Source organism: Zootermopsis nevadensis, unplaced genomic scaffold (assembly GCF_977971745.1).
Source record: "Zootermopsis nevadensis isolate Lab colony 2312 unplaced genomic scaffold, Znev_1.0 Znev_ptg000028l, whole genome shotgun sequence".
Lineage (NCBI taxonomy): Eukaryota > Metazoa > Arthropoda > Insecta > Blattodea > Termopsidae > Zootermopsis > Zootermopsis nevadensis.
This window is the reverse complement of record NW_028259160.1, coordinates 5,824,431-5,844,677: the sequence shown is the minus strand read 5'-3', so window position 1 is coordinate 5,844,677 and position 20,247 is coordinate 5,824,431. Positions and strand designations below refer to the sequence as shown.

Sequence of the window (20,247 nt, the reverse complement as noted above, 5' to 3'; positions counted from 1 at the left end):
CTTGCTGCCTCATCATCAGGCCAGTGTCATTCATTGCATCTGAACATAGAATGGTTTATATGTTAAAAAAGTTAAAATTTCTTATTATTTTGTAAACTTCTTTGGCCTTTATATTTATTTGTTACAGATACAAATATATTGTTGCAGACCGAATCACACTATAGATACACGGAGGTGGTCAGAAATCAGATCTTAGTAAGATCTGTTTTCTGTTTGTTTATTTTTTGCTGATTTTTTAGAACATTATGAGTAATTTGAGTATAAAGTAGAGTAGGGGATATATTGGCTCAGTACAGTCCATATTATCTTAACTTGGTGACTTTAAGAGTATTACAGTATCCCCCATAACAAATCTCATTTAAACCCAATCGGAAGTCTCGGAGGTGAGAAAAAACACGACTCCCATTTTTTCTAATTTCTTTTAATTTCAGTTCTTTATATCTAGTAATCAGTTTATGAAATCTGAAGTTCTCATGATAGCCAGATGCTACAATCATCTTGGCTATAGCCATATTTTTCTGGTGTAAAAATCAAAGATTTAGGGAACTCCATGTCTCCCATCAGGGGTGGATGAATTATTACTTCCTATCACTGGTTGATCATCTGAGAAGACTTATCCTATTTCATTATTTCAATCAATTATGAAAACTCTTTATGGCATTTATGTTCTGGACTGGACTTTTAGGTTGTTAGAAAAACAAGCATACAATCAGACACTTTGCAGCAACTTGGAAAATGGGGTTTGAGATTGATCCTAGAAAAATATGCTGTAAATTGAGATTTAGATTAAATTGACTGCAGGTCAGATAATAGGATATGCTTTGGTGTTAGTGGTTTTGAACATTTTAGATTTATAATAACCAGAGTTCATTCAGTATTACTGAGGTGATAAAATAAATATGAGATGGGTGGGGTATATATCATGAAAAGTAGACAAGAAATACACAAAATTTTAGTCAGAAAACTAGAAAGGATGAGAGAACTTGTAGACCAAGGCATAGATATGAAAATTGGGTATGATGTGGGCTGGATTCATCTGACTTAGAACATGGCAATTATTCTTCAGATTCCATAAAAGGTAGAAAATTTCTTAACCAGCTGAGTAATTATTAGCTTTTCAAGAATATTCTGCTCTGTAGAGTTAGTTGTTATGAGAGGTTGGTTGATTCAAAACTTACAAGAAGGTCCACATTAATGCTGCACAGCTACATGAATGTTGCTTATTATTCTTGGACTGTATTAGACACAGTGAACAAGTCCTTGTTCAAGACTTTACAAAGCCCTCATATGTGGTATAGCATGAACTTAAGGAAGGATTGTAGGACCAGAAATTGAGACTGTCTCTATCTTATATGTATGAATCTCATAACAGTATTTATTTATTGACAGGAGTACCAATTATACATAACATAAACACTGTAAATATTCCATTGCATTGTACATTATTAACATAAAGAACCTAAAACATTTTTGTTTATACAATATGCATAGAAGTGAATTTATTTTAATTATGTATACACTACAGTGTATATGTATTGGAACATTTTAGTAACAATATGTGACATGTGCCACTTTATATTACATTGTTAGTATATATAAAAGAAGCTTCTCTCACAGAGATAGTTATTTGAAAAAAATTCTTGATAAGGTTTGATATCACAGGTAGATACATAAGTAACCTGGATGCATGTCAATTGACAGTATAGCACAAATTAACTAGTCTGTGTTTTAAAAAAATAATACATCCAAAATGAACAAGACGAGTAATGATCGAAGTAAATGTGTTGTCCCCTCAGTTATCTTACAAAGAAAATGATGGTGTACTAAACTATATATACATTTGTTTTTGTGGAAAAACATTTATGCATCAATTGTGTCTATTTGATTTTATATAACATCATTGCAGTTATATGTTACTAATACAGATGAGTGCACAGAAGTACATCTGTTTGCCTAAAAATAGTGAATCAGATCTAGGCAAGCAACTGCTTAGAAATAGTGGATTGATGCAGATATACAAGCATTTGTCTAAAAACAGTTGATTGGATGTAGGCAAAAATGTACCTAGACATAGTGCATTGGTGCAGCTGTGTAGACAGGTGACCCACCTTAAGAATTATTCCTCCTGATAAGTCAGATTAGTATCTTGTGATGGCATATTCTGATGATATTTCTATTCAGCCTTCAGTGCATTTATTACGTGAAGCTTAGCCAGAGGATTCAAATGGAGGCAGTAGCAGACTAGACTAGATGATTTCTTGAGGAATACTGAAAATCTGAGTCATGTTTCTAATTAAGATGATAATTTCTGCACAAATTAATTTGGCTTTGGAGATTAAATATTCTGTATAAAATGTTAAAGAATATTCTGGGCACAGCAGTGTAAGAGGCATAGTGTTGAAGAAAGATATCCATCATACAAAAATATGGTGACAATGGCAAATGTCCTTTTATACCCAAACACCACACCCTTGGCAAATCTCCATAATCTCAGAATTATGGACCTCAAATAGTGGTTGTGCTACTATATCAGTATCATTGGTGATAAATTAAGAGGTACAGAGGTGAGATGGTCTCTAGCAGTATGATGTACATACCAAGTTTCATAAAAATCCATCTTGTTAGTTACTGGGATGGGGACATGCATAGACATGATAATATTTTACACCTGTATTTTATTATAAAGTAAGGAAATTATATTTATGAAGCAGCTTCAGAATCCTAGGATCTTAAATATAAACAACTATTACGTAATTTATTAATTTAAATGTATTTTAAATACTAGAATCAGTGTTTCCAATTGACAATTGGTTGTACCCCAAGATAAGGAATTGAAAGTGTTACATATTCAAGTTATTGTAGGGAAGACAGCCATGATGCTACAGTTAATCTAATGAATATGACATTTGTTTCTAAAACATAAAACAATTCTCTAAATAGAGTGGATAACCCTGACAACACACAAGCATGAATACAGGAAGAAATCCTTTGTAATGGGTACAAATCAGTCATGCAAATGTGCAAAGTTACTCAGTTTTAAATTAGTTATTCTTTTGACTTATAACATGGCATCATGTTCTGATGGAACAAATTTCTACTGTTTTGCTTCATATTTAGGAGGCACCCAATTAAAATCTCAGGCACATTACTGGTTATCATGACTGAAGATTCTTCTAGTTTTATAAATTTTTATCAGGTGAATACTCAGACAGTACCTTCAGATAGTCCACATCTGCCTTCTAACAAATGTTTATCTAATTCACAACTTACACAGTATGCAATTGAAATAGTGTCATTAAATAACAAAAATTAATAAATATATTAACTAAACATCAACTTGAAACAAATTTGACTTGCTGAGTTTTGATTGAGTTTTCGGATGTCACGTTTCCAACAGTGGTGCATTTATAACTGCATAAATACAAAAAACTCTTTTAGACACAAAGATAAAATTTAATTTGCATAACATCACTTCAGCCTGTACCAAAATAAAGGGGCAGCAACAAGATGTTTTACTTTGAAACAACAATGAGACAGGCTCTGTGGCACATCCACTTCCTATCCAATGCGTACCAGTGCCTTGTTGACTTTAACAGAGACCCAGAGCTGTTTATTTACTTTATTTTGCTGTGTTAAGGTTTATATTATCTGTAGATGGTGGTAAATAAGTTGCATTAATATGGCTACTCCACTGTATCCATAATTTCTTGGTGATTACATACATTTTTAACTATGTGACAAGTCAGTTTTAAACTATGACACCCCACAACGTTTGAAAAATCAAATATTTTAAGCCAAAAATACATATGCCTAGTTGTAATACGTGTTCTGTTCAACACAGAACTTGTGATAATCTTATGAAAATGTAGACTAGAAGAAAAACAAAAATGTTGACACTAACAAGTAATTGCTCAATGCATTTTTATCAAGGAAGCTTTGAACAATGGACCAGAATGTGTAGTTATTAAATAAATATGCTTAAAAGAGGTACATACTTTGCATATTTCTTAAGATATCTAAAGTACTGAACTATAAGCTTTAAAAAAATTATTATTTCAATTACTGTTTTTTAAATGTTACTGTTCCACTTTCAGTAACCTTGCAACATATAAGTGCATTTTCACTCCTTCTGTTGGCTTATGACACAATTAATTTGGCAGGTCAGTAGACTAACAACATTTGAAAAATGATATCCTAGAAAACTATATTGTATAAAGTTTTCACTGTGCTAAAACTCCTATGGACACTACTGCCATGTAGTTTAACACCAGCCATTCTATACTAATAAATTAGATACGTTGCTTTAACATAATTGTTATGTTTTATAAATTAATGAATTTAACTCACTGTGTTGAGTAACATACTAGGCTTTCTTCGAATGATGTGGACTTTTGGGTGGCTCATTGAGTCATCCAAATCTGAACTGTTTTTGAGGTCCTGTGGAAACTCATTACCATGTGTATAAAAATTAATATACTAACTTGGCAAAAACAGGACAGGTCATTATGATGTATAGGAGAAAGTTACAGGTTTATTTAAATGAGTTTCGAGAGTGTCTGGCAGTACAGCCGTGTTTTAGTAATTTAACGTTATGTTTTAGTTGTAATAGCTGTGGTTGATTTAAATACTTGTGCAGGGGAAATGTCATTATATTACAACCAATGAAAATGTTGCATGATTACCAGCATTTATGATATGATAGTTGTTTGTTTGTTGTTATATTTGTGGTCATATAAAATTACTGTTTTGTTAAATAATGAGCTAAAATGTTTAATTCTGAAGAGATCTTGGTGGGCTAAACTTGGAGGTGAGAGTGAAGGGAGCTTTTTGGCATAAACCTTGGTGACTTAGGATATTTTATATTACAAGAAGTACAGGAATGTTTCTGACAGGCAGAGTTTGAAGCATTTTGGCCAAGTCCTATTCATGAAATGAAAACTTCACTTACCAACCAAAGTCTTTAAAAAGTACTTTATTTGGGCTGGTATGTAAGATCTTAACACTTCGATTCCCAATCTATTTTAAACCAGCAGTACTAATGACAGTTATTTTTATCATAGGAAATAACAGTTTTAAAACATACTTTTTTAATATTTTGGAATTGAAGAGCCTCTTGTTATTAGTGAATTTCTGTAAAATAAAATTTTACTCACAAAATCAAGTTTAAAGTACAAAGATATAACTAATAATGGAAGTTGACAATTGAATTTGTTCAATAAAAAAATAAACAAGAGGAACACATTTCTAGTTTATATTGTCAGATGTTATTGTTTCTTACAGTTCATCTCACATACAGATAAGTGACACATGTTACCCACCAATATACATGACCATTTGTGCTCCCCATCTTGCTACATTAACTACTGAGGTGAGCAGATAATCATATTTTAAAGCCCTGCTGATAGGCATATAGTTTAATCTTTATTTTGATCCTTTCTTAAAATTTTGGTAGAACTGATCACCAATTACAATTTTAATTCTAGAAAATAATATCCCCTACATTTCAAGCAGAAAGGTAATACAGTATGTAATGGACACAAGTATCATACATCTTGAAATTGTATTTCAAAATATTTCTGAATATTTTGTTATAATTAAATGAGCATAAATTATACATTTTAAATGTTGATAAAAACAAATTCCACTTATTTCATCATTTTTCCTAGCATTAGGTGCTGCTGACTTTGATACTGAGGCTCTGGTGACCAAGTCAACAACATAAACATTACATTGATGTGTTCAAGAAATGCTGGCCTAGAGAATGAAGGTAACAGCTGTACTACTGGGGTTGGCACTTAATGATCAGCAGTGAAGAAAGTTGTAGTCACTGCTTACATAAATTTTATGTCCTTCCTAGTCACAATTTGTGTAATTACATTTATTTTTAATGCATTTTGTAATCAGGCAGAATATCTTAAAACTTAGGATTTATTTGCTGTTATGTTATATCAGATATAAGGGTTCTTTAGAGAAATTTATTTGGGAAAAAAAGTAGCAGGTACTATCTTGAAATTTGTCTTGAGGGGCTGAGGAAAACTACAAAAGACATCAATCAAGATAGCTGGTCTCTGGGCCAAGATTTGATCCAGGGATCTCTCAAATATGAAGTAGGAGTGCTAACCATTTTACCATGACATTCAGCAGGAAGGTAGAGGTAGCCGGAACCAGGCTAGTCAAGTGATTATTGACCAAGCTTGACAATTGCCATCGCTCAAGGAGGATCCTGTACCATGTAGGAAGTTAGAAAGTATTTAGAAGATTCCCTCCTCTCTTTCACCCTTCCCCCAAGAATAGACAGTTAATTTGTGTGTGTCCAACTAAATAGTCATTGTCTTGGTTAATTGAATCATTCAACAACATAAATAAATAAATAAATAAACAATTTAAATCACAAAACTGACAACTGAAAAAACAAAGTGCAAAGCAAACTTTTCACTGTTATATCTTATCACTAGGCCAACAAAACTCTGCTAATAGCGATTCTTGTGTGTATAAAAACAATATTTTATTTAAATGAGCAAATCCTTAACAAGGAATAAACACAGTGGGTTTCTTTCCTATGCTGTAATACATGCAGAGAATTCACACTGTAGGCTCCTTCTTCAGCAGCTGATCAATCTGAAACACAGTTTTGCTATATTTACATTGCAGTGCATTACATATTGCAGAATACTGCATTAGTTCAAATCTGTAGTAGTGACTAGTTTTGCAGCAGTATATTTCTAACCCCTTTCCAGTTCATTATTAATCAATCATCCTGTCACTTGACACTGTATAGGCTGAGTCTATAAACAAACAAAGAAACCTGCAATGAATGAAAATCAAAGCCTAAGATACAAGCAAAATAGTAAAAGACAAGATTTGAAAAATGTGTTTTCCAGTGAAGTATGACTTTCCATTCTTTTTCACAGTCAGTCTAACTAGTGATGGTGCTAGCTTACCTGAGTCTTGTACATTTCTTTAACATCTTCCAGGTCGAGCTGCAGCTCCTGTGCCTCCTCCACCTTCTCTCCATACATCTGCAGCAAGGCATCATACTTATGCTGCAAGTCCTGGAACTGGCTGCGCAGTATTTCCATCTCCTTGAGACAAGCCTCCTGCTCCTCTACTCGTGCAGTCAGCTGAGAGAGTTCACTTGTCAGAGCACTTCTCTCTGCATCTCTCCTCGACATCTCCCACTGTAACTGCTGCACCTCTCCTGGTACAAGTAAGAACACAGCATTTGTATATTTTTTAAAACCATATAGAATCACTGACTCACTGGTACCCAATGAAGACTGGGTATAAAAAGTTATTTGTTCTTTCTAGGAAAATATGACTGTGTGTGTGTGCGTGCGTGAACGCTCATGCACATGTGTATAGCAGAGCTTTATTCTTTCCATAAAATTTGCAGTAAACATTGAATATTACTATACAATCTGGAAAATCTTAGTCTTTGCAGAATATATACAATTAACCAATGGCTGAACCTTCTTCTCAGAAAAGTTGCAATACACCACTGGTTGAAACATTCCAAAAAATATGTAATAAACTAGCAGCTAAATCTTTCCAGAAAACTTGTATCTTTTTTCATACTTTATCTAAACCAGTGATCAATTTTTTTTCATATAATCAAATTTTTTAACCTTTATCATATAGGAACAGGGGACTGTTGACTGGACATTTAACTCAAGGTATGCTAGTGTGATACATGTCCATCTAGGCCACACATCAGCCACAATACATGGTCAACAAAGGTCAAATACTTTAAGCTTAACCAGTGGTTTCATCTTTCCAGAAAATTTGCACATAAACCAGTAAAGTCACAAACCATCCCGCAATTTGAGTTGAGCCTGGAGTCCCTCCAGCAGAGATGTAGTACTGCCTGCCCGCAGGCTGTCATAGACATTGCTATACCGGCCTGCAGTAGACCCGCACTCAAATGCATCATCCTGAAACTACACAATAAAATACAAGTGTCTAAGAGACATCTTCACAGGACTTCACCTTCTAAGCTCTGTGGCCTGGCAATCATATTTAAATTAGCACCTGGCTAAAATTGCCTGAAAAAGGTTAATCGGCCATACTCATAGAGTAAAATATAATCAATCATTGCACCCACAAGTCAGGTCTAATATGCTAAAAAGAGAACACTCATGCAACTTAAATTATCTTCTTGTCCTACACCATGGTTCAGGAGCAGTCTATGACTTTTCAAACACTTTTATACATTTCTTCCTGATGCACACATTTATATATTACGTGGAATAAACTATAGTGGAAGTCAGGTAAATGTATTAACCTCTATACCTGACATCTCTGCTGGCAGTCATCATTACATCTCAGGTTGATACTACCTATACCCGCACATCCTATTTTTATCTGTGTGCAGTTCCAATAATTATGGCCCTTCATTTAGAATCTTAAATAAGACATAGAAACATTGCCTATATATGTTACTTCTCAAGTCAACCAAGTGTATAATGATTCATTCAGTATCAATAAGCTTCTTGTAGCATGAGAATGCTGCTGCACCATATCCCCTGGTCACAATGGTATCCATAACCAAATGCTCTATAACTTCCCACCTACAAGCAAGGAATTTCTGCTATCCAAGTGAAATTGTATAAGGATAGAGAACTTGGTACCAGCTGCCTAGGCATAAGCACTGGTTGTTCCAATTCTTAAACTTGGCAAGGACCGTTCCCTTGCAACTAGTTACAGGCCCATCAGCCTCACTAGATGCACATGCAAGACCATGAAGTACACGGTAAACTGTGGTAATTTAATCACAGTGGCCAGTGTGCTATCCACTCGGTACAGGGGTTCCTTCCCTGTATGTTAAGTGGCCTGAACATGAAGCTGACTGCTCGGCTCCACCCTGTGCCTAGGAGCAGGACAAATTTCACCTGCACCTTGTTCAGTTTATTTCTCAAGAACTCTGCTACATGGAAAATCCTCATTATAAGTATTATACAAAATTACCTGTGGCCACGCATTGCTCGATAGGGATTCAGATAATGATAGTCGACCAAAGCTGAGTGTGGGAGAAGAGCGTGGTGATGTAGGAGACCCACGTATACCATGGCGATCTCGATCGGTATTAGTCTCTCGTTCCCTAAGCTGGTCCTGACCGTAAACAAAATATATGTAGGATTTCTTAGTAAATGCATCTTATGCAACATATCCATTTTAATATAAAACTACAAAACTAGGAAATGTGATGGTATATTTATAAATTGGTTTTTCTTAAATGTTGAGTCACTTAAATAATCCAAACCAGTTACAAACAGGTGGCAGTGTTTACCCATCTTGGAAATATGGGGTAAATAATCCTTCCCTGTAAAGGCTCATATTACTCTGACATACAAACAATCAGGAATATCACTATTGGTCTTCTATGCTGTAATGTTGTGTGGACTTCTGGGTAGTTTCTGTTTCAGAGGAATCTTCAGTGCTAAAGATGGAGGTAGTATGTTGGTATCTGCCTATAACTCCACACAGCATCACAACCCAGAAGACCAACACCGACATCTTCACAACCATGAGAACCTTAAGTCTTGAAAGTATACTAAATCAGCTCATTTTCTATTACTCCTTCTTCTTTATGTATGTTCTTACATTTCTCATTCTTTGACAAACAAAAATCTTCACCATTAAAATATTTATTGCAATCACAAAACAGACTGAATCATAGTTATGTGGTCTAGCACCTAGCAGCTCACTGGTGTTGGCAGTTTCTATACAAAAACATTGGTCTTACTGTTTGTCAGACCACATGAGCACATTTCCAGCACTGTCCATTATCCCTCCTGCCTCTCACACCATCAGCCATCTTGTGCTGTTTTAGTCATCTTTTAAGTTTTATCTGTTCTACTACACCAGGACTTCCAAGCACTCATCAACATAATTTTCACAATATATACATACACCCATACAACACCCTCTCCAGTCAATATTGGGAGTATGGAGGAGATCAGTCTCTTCCATCAATTGCCAAGGTTAAGAATGTATGGAGTTTACCTGCATACCACTGTACATATTAATGGTGTGGTGCTTAGGTAAAGGGAACAAATATATTCCTTTAATATACACGTGCACGTACACGTAATATACTGATCTCCTTTACTGCCTGTAAATTAATTGGAAATTAATTATGTGCAACAAATAACTTAAGTGTATTCCTTTTGTAAAATGAGGAGTTTGCACACATTATTTTTCAGTCCCTGACTAGACAGACTAACTGATACTAGAACCCAAAGTTTAAACACTGGTAATAACCAAGTCAATCAATGGAAACAATTCTGAGCCAGTTTAATCTACATCAGATCCTCACATTGTATTTCCCTTGTATCTATCCACCTTGATTTTATCCTTCCCAGTTCCCCAAGTAGACATTTTTCAGGAGGTTTCTCTACCAAAATTCTAAGTGCATTCCTTGTTAGCCCCATCCTAGGTACATCCAAACACACCATAGCCTTTCTACAGCCAGTGTAACATAACAGATGATCAACCTGCAAGAGTGTTGTCCTGCGTCTCTCAGCCTCAGTGGCTGCACGTTCCACTGCCAGCTGTTGCTCCAGAGCTGTCACTTCTCTCCGCAGCTCAGCAAGTTGCTCAGTCATAGACTGCCTCAAGGACTCTGCCCCTGATAATTCTCTGAAAGTGCAATGATTTTATTACAACATTCACACATCAAACAGCTCTCGGACATTACAGCTCTGCTACTTCTAGTCCTTTAGTACCTCTCCATGCTACACACATGATATACATTATTCAGAACAATGGATTTTCTAATCTGGATTTATCTGATATTTTAGAAGATCTGTGAAAGCAAGGTCTCCCCCTCTCTCAACAGTTAAAGCTATTTGTAACTTTTAAACAATATGAATTATAAGTCACCATGGAAATATACTTACATAAAGTTTTCTAAATAATGATTAGCATGGGAAGGATTAAAATCTATATTTCACTCTTGCCTCAATATTTAACTTTCAGTGTCACAGTTTTAATTACATATCTGTTGTAATTAATTTGATAAAATTTGTTTTACTGTGCCTCTTATTATACTGATTTCTTTTACTTAAAATTATTAATTGTCAGGACTTTTTCCATCGTCTGTTCTTTAAAAGCCACGATGTTTCGGAGGCTGGTTCTGTCTCCGTCTTCAGGTGAGAGGTACTTATTCTGTTGGGTCCCTTAGATAGAGCTAGTCTCTGTCACTGGATAATATAACTCATGCTATTATTTCAACTTATCCACCCAAGTACAGGTTCTGTCAGCAGATTATAATACTTATATGATAAAATAAAATTATAAGACCGCTCATACAGCTCTATAAGTGACCAGTAAAACCACATGTGGTTTCATTACTGGTCACTTATAGAGCTTGCATGGAATGAACAAAGGGTTAACATTTCAGAACCAAAATATAAGAAACAGGTACATTTTTATGACATTGTAAATTTAAAAATATTAAAACATCTTACTTCTTTTCAGTTTTTATTACTGCCTTTAATTTCATAACTCTGCTAATTATAAATTAATATACTCTGAATTTTCCCCAACGTCAAGTCCCTGCTGGTTACAGACATATAAGTTTGTAACCTGTAGCCTGAACGTACTTGTCCTTGGCTTGTTTCAGCTGGTTGCACTGTGCTTGCTGGAGCTCTAGGTTTGTCTTATACTGAGCCACCTCCTTTGTTGCTGCTGCCAGTCTTGACTCCAAGGCAGACACTGAGGAGCGTAACATTATGCACTGCTCCCTTGACACTCTCTCCTGTTCTGTCAATGAGGACAACCGACCCTGCACTTCACCTGTAACATAATGTGTCTACCCTTACAAAACACATTCATATTGCTTCAACATCATGAAATGAATCTAACTCCATAGAACAGGGTGTTCCTTCAATAGTTAATAGTTACTCTGTTAGTCAAGAAATTTCCGGCTTTTATGTGACCTTTGAAAGATTCATCACCACATTCCCGACCTGACCTGAACTAGCTCAGTCCAGTTTACATTTTCACAACCAATTTCTCTGATATACTTCTTCGTAGTATTCTCATATGTATATCTTAGTTTCTTAAGTAACATCTTTCCTTGAGAAGATTAGAATTACTTAGCTAGTCAAGAAATTCTGTCATATGTGGGACCTCAAAGTTCAATACATTGTTCACAAGTCAGCCATCAAGCCCTATCCTGAGCCAGATGAATCCAGTCCCACCCTATTTCTTTAAGAGCCATTCTAATTCTCTTGTCTCCATTTTCAAAGAACCTAACATATATAGACTCCTGATAATCCAAGTTCCAAATCTCATAACCATTTTTGATCACTCCAGGTGTGAACATTAATAACATTTGCATAAAATCTGGACATTAACCATACAGAAATGAGAAATGGGATTCAGTCTTCAGTGATAAAACTTCTTTATAACAATTAGTCATTACATTTACAGTGTAACTTACTCAATGCATCTGAAAGATTACGTTCCTGCTTCTCCCATGAGGCCTGTTGGGCACTGCTGGCTGCCTGCAGTGATTCCAAGTGCCGCAGCAAAGGTCGGGTTGCTCCTGATACTGACTGTGCCAATTCCTCATTCCGTGCCTCTGCTTGTTCTAGTCGACGCAATAGAACACTGTATTCTTGTCGGATGGATGCTTCACGCCTGATAGCAATATTGTGTTATGTAAGTATTAAAACAGTATAAGTTACTCCAAGGTGTAGGGTCTTACTGGACAAGTTTGAAGTAACTGTTTCTCAGCAAATTTTCCACTTTTATGGAACCGAGAGGTTTATCATCATATTCACAGAAGCCCACCAATAAACCCCATCCTGAGATAGTTAAATCCAGTCCATACCCTCACACCCTATGTCTCCAATATCCAGTTTAACTTTTACCAAATAATACAAAAATATCCCTTAAAGAGTGGACCATGTCCAACATAAATGTGACATAATGACCCACAGACAGATTGGTTTATTCTTAAAATTTGTAAAACTATTCATTACACCTAATTGTATGAAAGCAATATTTACTCAGAGTGCTGCTCCTCGGCCTGACGCACTTTGAGTCGTAGATCTTCAACCTGTGCCAGCAGCTGTTCCTTCTCCTCTTGTGCTACTTGCTGAGCTTCCTCTAATGCAGTCACTAATTCCTGTTTTGCAGAAATCTCCACACTCAGCATTGCTTCCTTCAGTTCCTTCTCAAGTGCAGCAGTTACTCTCTTGCTCTCAGCCAGTTCCCTGTGGCAACATAGGAAAGTGCTAACACATAAGAGATTGCTCTCTTCAAATATAAATGACATATACCAAGAGCAAGCAGCCATTGTGTTGCCACTGAAGTAGCAACAGCTGTCGGCCTACAAAAATGGATCAGGCAACTAAACACTGAGACTGAGTGATTAGTGTTCCTGCTTTTTATTCAGGAGGCCCTGGGTTTGATTCTCAGCCTCAAGGCTAGTTATCCTAAATTAAGTCTTTGTGGTTTCACTCCAGTTACTGGGACAGTAACTTCAACTGGATCACAATCTGTTTCTTTCATGCCCTTCCCAATTCATTATTTGTAACCAGTCTCTCATTTGACACTATATATCATATGCAGTTGGGAAAGCATTGTTAAGTAAATAGAATATTGTCATTATGAAATATGTGATCTCAACTCACTTTTTAGTTAGTTCAAATGATTCCTTGGTTGCTTCCAATCTGTGCTTAGTATCATCTAGCTGTCCACGAAGACTGGCAAGTTCTTTCTCTTGACGTTTTGTGCGGGCTGTCAGCTGATGAACAGCTTCAATCTGTGTTCTTTCTACCTCATCTTTGGCAGCAAGTGAACGCTTCAGTCGTTCCACCTCTTCACTCAATACATCCAGCTGCTCCCTGTAATATTGTTTCATATTACTGTCTGTAATATTTCAATCAAAGAGGCTTACAGTACCAAATTGGAAGAAATATTAAACATGTAAAATGTATTGTTTCATCACAGGAGCATAATATTAAAATGGATCTTAAATAAATGAGGAGTAAAGGTGTGGACCAGATTAAACTGGCTCACAGTAGTGTCTGTAGTTGGCTTTTGTGAACATGATAATAACCTTTAAGTTTCATAAAATCAGGAAAAATATTGACATGCCAAATTACAATAAACTGTTCAACAAAGACCATAAACCATATAGTTAGTAATATTTTACCATTCATTGCAGTATACCTGGCTGCAATAAATGCATCTAAAATGCTTTTTTTAGCAATAGTTTTGGCACACTGATAAAGCATCTGATGTAACTGATCCATGCTGGAAATTTGCTATCCTGACTTCAGTTCTCAAGGTTACCTTCAATCCTTCTAGATAAATGCCAGGATAGTAACATAAAGTAGACCATGAGTGCTTCCTCCCAAATCCCTCCTTCACACTACCATCTCTCATTGGAGCTTCACAACCTCAACAACCGATATGGTGCCATACATAATTGACTAAATGATTCTCTCCAACACTAAAGTCTGATTCAGGTCTTTCTCCTATACTGTCTAATGTATATAACTGAGAGCAGAACAAAACAATTACAGTATACTCCAACACCAAAGTTGGAAAATTAAGACAGTAATCTTATAATCTTAATGTGTCTACAAAGACTCATATTTAATTTAATACTCATGTTGTTATTTATTGTTCTCTTCTAAAAGGAAATAGTTGGATTCTTAGATTATTTACTGAAGTGCAGATGTAATGTATCATTGATTAAAATGAGATATAATCATGAATGGTGCGTAGATAAGCACTTGAGGCAGACATTGCCTGTTTCAATGTACTATCCTGGTATTCATCTGAAGAAACTGATGAAAAACTTGAGAAACGCCAGTTACAACAACTCAGTTATCTAGCAGAGCTTTGAACAATGTACTGCCAGAATACAAATATTGAAAATTACTGCTATACTGCCCAGTTCAGATTAAAGGGAAGAAATGAGCTTCAGCTCAACATTTAATACTATCTTTCATATTTATTACATTTAAGTAACATACTTCTGATTCTTTATTGTATTATCTGACTCCTTCTCCTTTGTTCGCAGCTTTTTTATGATATTGGAGTGCTGAAGCTGTTGTTTGGACAGCTTCTCTCCTTCCTCTCTTAGCTCTTTTATGATCTCATCTTTCTCTGCCACCAAAGACTCCAGCTCTCCCATTGACAGCCTAGATGCTGCATCTAGCTTTGCTTGCTACAACAACAAGGTATTAATTTTACAGCATTGTCATTTATGCTTGCCTTACCTGTGATCATATTCATGCGATTTTCATTATTTCTAATGTTTTAATATTTACACACAAAAATTTTAAAAATTGTGGTTGGATTACTAATGATTTTATATCAGTCACATGTGCATTACAGAAACTACCAATTAGTTATTGTAAACACTTTGCTGCCAACACATGCTGAATGATGCTTTATGAATTTATTTGATTGTCAGAGTCAAAGCTTAAGGTTTATCACATGTCACACTCTGTTATACAACACTTAAAGTACAGAGGAAAATATATTTTGTCACAATGTGAAATTTCTGCAAGAATTGTATGATCTAAAGCAGGGGTCGGCAAACTACGGCCTGCAGGCCAAATCCGGCCCACCGCCTCTTTTTGTACGGCCCGCGAGCTAAGAACGGATTTTACATATTTAAATTCTTTGAAATTCCAAAGTACGCGCTATAACAAAACGGCCGAGTTGAGTAGTTGAGAGAAAGAATTCTATAAATGTCTTCCAAGCGATGAATACCGTCAATTAAGATCATATGCTCGGGGATTTATATCTGTATTTGGCAGCATCTACCTGTGTGAAAAGACATTTTCAAAGATGAAATATGTAAAATCTCAATACAGGTCAGCATTAACGGATGAACATTTACAATCAATTTTGATGATAGGGAGTACTGAATTTAAACCTCAGTTTTGTGAAATGTTATCTCATAACAGGTAATTCTATTCTTCTCATTAGTAGAGCTGTATTTCAAACAATTGTAGTCTACTTAATATTATTACGTTACATTTTGTTCAATAAATTTGTTAAAACTTGGTTTTTTCTTGTTACATAAGTAGGCTTACCTATATAAATATCCTCGAGTTTGCCTCTTGGCCCGCAGAGCCTAAAATATTTACTGTTTGACCCTTTAGAAAAAATGTTTGCCAACCCCTGATCTAAAGCTTTCAGAGCGACTAAGTATAATCTTCATCTTTGTCCTCACAGTATCCTGAATGAAAATGGTTCTTGAAATGTTGGTGTTTTCTCCATTAAACCACCTTACATGGCTGGTAGTCCAAGAAGAATGTCACATATGTATTTGTGAAATGAGCCAGTTGAAGGTGCTAGAAATTGTAAATTCAGGGCTTCAATGCAAGATGATATTGGTTAGAGATTAAACAATAAGGCAATCTTTAGTATTAGTTTCATTCATATAATAATTTTGTCTTAAAACACTATAATACAGTGGTGCATATCTTATTCAGGGATGTGTGGTATTTGGATAACTACATTGTAAAAGTGAATATGAACCTCCAGTTGTTTCCAGAGCACTTCTTTCTCTCTTATAGCCTGCTGGAACTTGCGTTCTAGTGTCGACAACCTCTGTGTGTATTCCTCTGTGATCTGATGTATATCCTGTGACTCTGCTGCTCGTGACTGTACTGTGGCTTCCAGCTGACTAAAGGTGAAAAGAAAAATTATTAAACATATTACATAGTAATCCATTCATATACTTAAAATATAAGTACTAGAGGACAGTTAATCCTTTGTCGCATCATTTCGTAGATATTAGATTAGCAGAAAGGAAATATATTAAAAGACTTGGTGTGCTTGTTATGTTGTGTGTCCTGCTACAAATATAGCACCCATTGCTCAGCAGTTTTCTTCTGCCATCAGTGTTTCACAAAACTTTATTGTCTTTTTATCCTCCCCTTGCTCATGACCCAGCTGTTCCATAAACAGTACCACACTGGTCAGTTCTGATCTTATATGTGGTTACTGACATTCTGGAGGAACTATCAATTCCTTCATTAGGGGAGGAGACTATAATGGTTCAAGGGTAGCAGTAAGCTAAGCAGTTAGCTTAAAAAGTATGGATGTGTGAAACAACTAACAATTTATTTCAAAAAGTAAACACGACATAATTTGATGACGAATACCTTTTCAAGTCTGAATTACTCTCTTGAAGCTCAACATTTGTTCGACAAATTTCAATCAGTTTCAGCTCTCTTGCCTCAAGAATTTCTGTCATTTCTGCTATCCTCTGGAAAAGCAGAACATTAATGTGTTATGTTTTAGTCATTCTTCAAGGAGAAAAATCTGGTAACCTACAAATGCAACAAAGTCAGACTTATTACAGTTAAAAAAAATCGTTTCTGAAATATATAACTGGAACTAATTTAATCCATAAACTAAATTCTCTTTGAAAAACACCAACTACACTGGAATTTTCAATATGAAAAACATTAATTCTTTAACAATATCCAATGTTTAAAAACAGCAAAAAAATATTTTCAATGTTAAAAATACAAATTGTTTCACAGTATAAAAGAACTGCAACTCATTATTTGAATTTCAATGCTCTTAAACATGGTATTTCTTACCTTCATTAATCTTTCAACCTCTGAACAATGACTGTCATCTGAACCTCCACTAGACGCCCCTGATAACTCTCTCTGATGACCTGTAAGAGATATATAAGAGATATTCCACACTCTTAAATGAAAGCTGTGGACATCTATAGTAATACTGGCATGCACAAAAAGAAAACTTAGAAGTACAAGGTATGGACTGTTTTATGCAGAAGATTCTGTGATATAGGATAACCTGGGCAGTAAAGTGAATAGCTATGGGCTAGATGACTGTAATTTGATTCTCTACAGGGACAGGTAGTTTTCATCTTCAGTACGACATCTGTGTCCTACCCAAAGTTCTGTCTGAGGCAGTGTTTCACGACTGGTGTGCCACAGTAAAGTTACAGGTGTGCTTCAGGTTTTTATAAGAAACTGTCTATTCACACATTAAATTTATAAAATGGCAATATCTTATCTTGCATAATTATAATTTGTAACACACACACACACACAAAGTTCATCATCAATAGTGTCATTCAACATGTGTAATCTTTTGTTTTCATATGCCTGCATTCTTATATGGGAAGGATTTGCATGTTGATTCACATATGTGTGAATGCATATGCACACACATGCACACATACTTAGTGTTTTGGTATGTACATTTGATAACAGATTTTGAACTGAATAATAATAAGCATTTTTAATTTTTTTTTCATAAATGGTCATGATGTAACTCATTTCTATTGTTACTGTTATTCTCAGATATTCAGATTTTGAAACATTTTCAAATGGTGTATCACACATAATTATATTAATCATAAAATTATAGTACCTTCACTAAATAACCAAAGTTAGGAGCATATGATGGATGAATGTACTGAAACCAACAAAATGTGTGCACATGCCAGCCAAAGCAAAGTTAGAGGATGTATAATTATGTGCATATATATATATATATAGGGCATCATGCCAGAAGAACATATCAGCATATCTGCATAATCTAAGGTATCTGGTCTAACAACAGAAAACAGTGGGATGTATGTCATGCAAGGAGAGTGTAATGATGCTGCTGTACACAGAGATACAGATTAGGGTGTATTAACACTAATAATACACATTTGTCAAAGCAAATAAGCACAAGAATTTAGTCTCCTATGAATCAGTAATTTTGTTGATATGCACCATCTGGCATGATGCCCTTGATATGGTGTTTAGCCAACTTTCATTTACATGTCAGATGATTCTTACCTTTCATCTTGCCACTTGCTGTCTTTCCCAGTTGATCTGAACTGTGTGATTCTGAGCGTTCAGCTGCTAATGCTAGCTTCCCCCTTGTAGCATACTGAAGAAGTTTGGCTGGACTGTGGCGTGACTGGGTGCTACTACTGTCACCATTTGGACTGTTACAGCATCAAAATAGGCATTATCAGTAAGATGTTCTTAGAGAAATAATAAGCAAGTGGTCCTGCCACCTTGGAGTCTAGTATGATCACAACAGTTCTTTTCAAATGGAATAAGTCATTGCAAAATACTTCTTTATCAGAGAATAGATATATTAAAATGATTAAAAAATAATTGTGTTCCATATCAGGAGTCCCTCATTTTCCATTATTCTGAGAGCATAAAAATTACAAATGTTCCCATCCATTTTTCATAGACTGGTCACACTATACATAGTTCACGACTGTAATCTTGAGACTTGTGGGGTGAAAGAGGAAAGATAGCGTCAGCCTTTAACGCTTCGGACTTCCTGCACACAGTAGCCAGCTGCTCTACTGAATGAGCCATCTTGGTTCATTGTTTTGCCTCCAGTTGAAATGTAAATTTACATTGTCATTTCCAAATGTCATCATTGTTGTGATGCTTCAAATGAGTCACTCTTTCACATAAAAAACAATAGCATGCAACAACATCCTTGAAAATGGCATGTGTTTCATTTATGCATGCCACCCATCTGATTAATTATATGGCAGGAGATAGCAGGAAATAGGACAACACTTTTTATGGTACATACATAATTAGAATTCTTACAATATCAGTGATTCTCTGAAGCCCAATAAGTTTAATGGAAGTACCGCACAACACATAACATCTATATCCCAAAAACTTCTATTCAGAATAATTCTTTTTCATTCTTAGATCATTATGTAATGTGCCTTAAGGTGAATTAAAGTTAATGGAATGTAATAAAATTGTCATGTAACAAGAGCCATCATAATCTGTCAAAAGTTTAAAAGGCTATGAATAAACATTCACCATGACTTTGCTTCCAGTTCTGGCAATCTCAAGTAAGCAAGCCACCTGCTGCCACAATCAGAAAACATATAAAGCTGTTAGAATTTGGTTATTAAATTCCTGTCATTGTTTCACTTTGGAATTTGGTTTCTGTGAAGATATTACTGATGTATTGTAACTTTGTTTGTCAGATTAGTTGTTAACACTGAAAATGTCATTGTTGAAAATTGGGTTGGAAGAAGCAGCTCTTTTCTGTGGCTCAATGAACCTTTATTATTTTTATTGAGTGTTCTGTCTGACGACAGGTCCATATGAACAGGATCCTTCCATCCTTTTCTCGGACTGGGTCCTGTTCATATACGTTCTTGGCAGATGATCCAGAAGTGGTTTGCCATTGCCTTCTTCTGTGTGTGAATGGAGTAATTGTTGGGATGCCACGGAGAAACCGGGG

General features: G+C 35.5%; 1 protein-coding gene across 3 annotated transcripts in view; it reads right to left on the bottom strand.

Annotated features, from left to right (window-relative positions):
• Window positions 1–4,956: 4,956 nt before the first annotated feature.
• Tmf (TATA element modulatory factor) overlaps window positions 4,957–20,247 on the bottom strand; it is a 23,297-nt gene continuing 8,006 nt past the window's right edge. For 2 of the 3 annotated variants that reach the window (XM_022076823.2, XM_022076821.2), the window contains exons 6-19: window positions 18,810–18,961; window positions 17,589–17,668; window positions 17,145–17,248; window positions 16,516–16,663; window positions 14,997–15,190; window positions 13,644–13,856; window positions 13,017–13,223; window positions 12,446–12,645; window positions 11,604–11,796; window positions 10,494–10,638; window positions 8,965–9,108; window positions 7,811–7,937; window positions 6,942–7,198; window positions 4,957–6,618 (exon numbers count right to left, since the gene is read on the bottom strand). In XM_022076823.2, the coding sequence (XP_021932515.1) occupies window positions 6,583–6,618; window positions 6,942–7,198; window positions 7,811–7,937; window positions 8,965–9,108; window positions 10,494–10,638; window positions 11,604–11,796; window positions 12,446–12,645; window positions 13,017–13,223; window positions 13,644–13,856; window positions 14,997–15,190; window positions 16,516–16,663; window positions 17,145–17,248; window positions 17,589–17,668; window positions 18,810–18,961 (2,200 nt within the window). In that variant the 3' untranslated portion in view covers window positions 4,957–6,582. Of the gene's footprint in view, window positions 6,635–6,941; window positions 7,199–7,810; window positions 7,938–8,964; window positions 9,109–10,493; window positions 10,639–11,603; window positions 11,797–12,445; window positions 12,646–13,016; window positions 13,224–13,643; window positions 13,857–14,996; window positions 15,191–16,515; window positions 16,664–17,144; window positions 17,249–17,588; window positions 17,669–18,809; window positions 18,962–20,247 lie in introns of all 3 variants that reach the window. The other variant, XM_087357140.1, reaches the window with a different exon arrangement.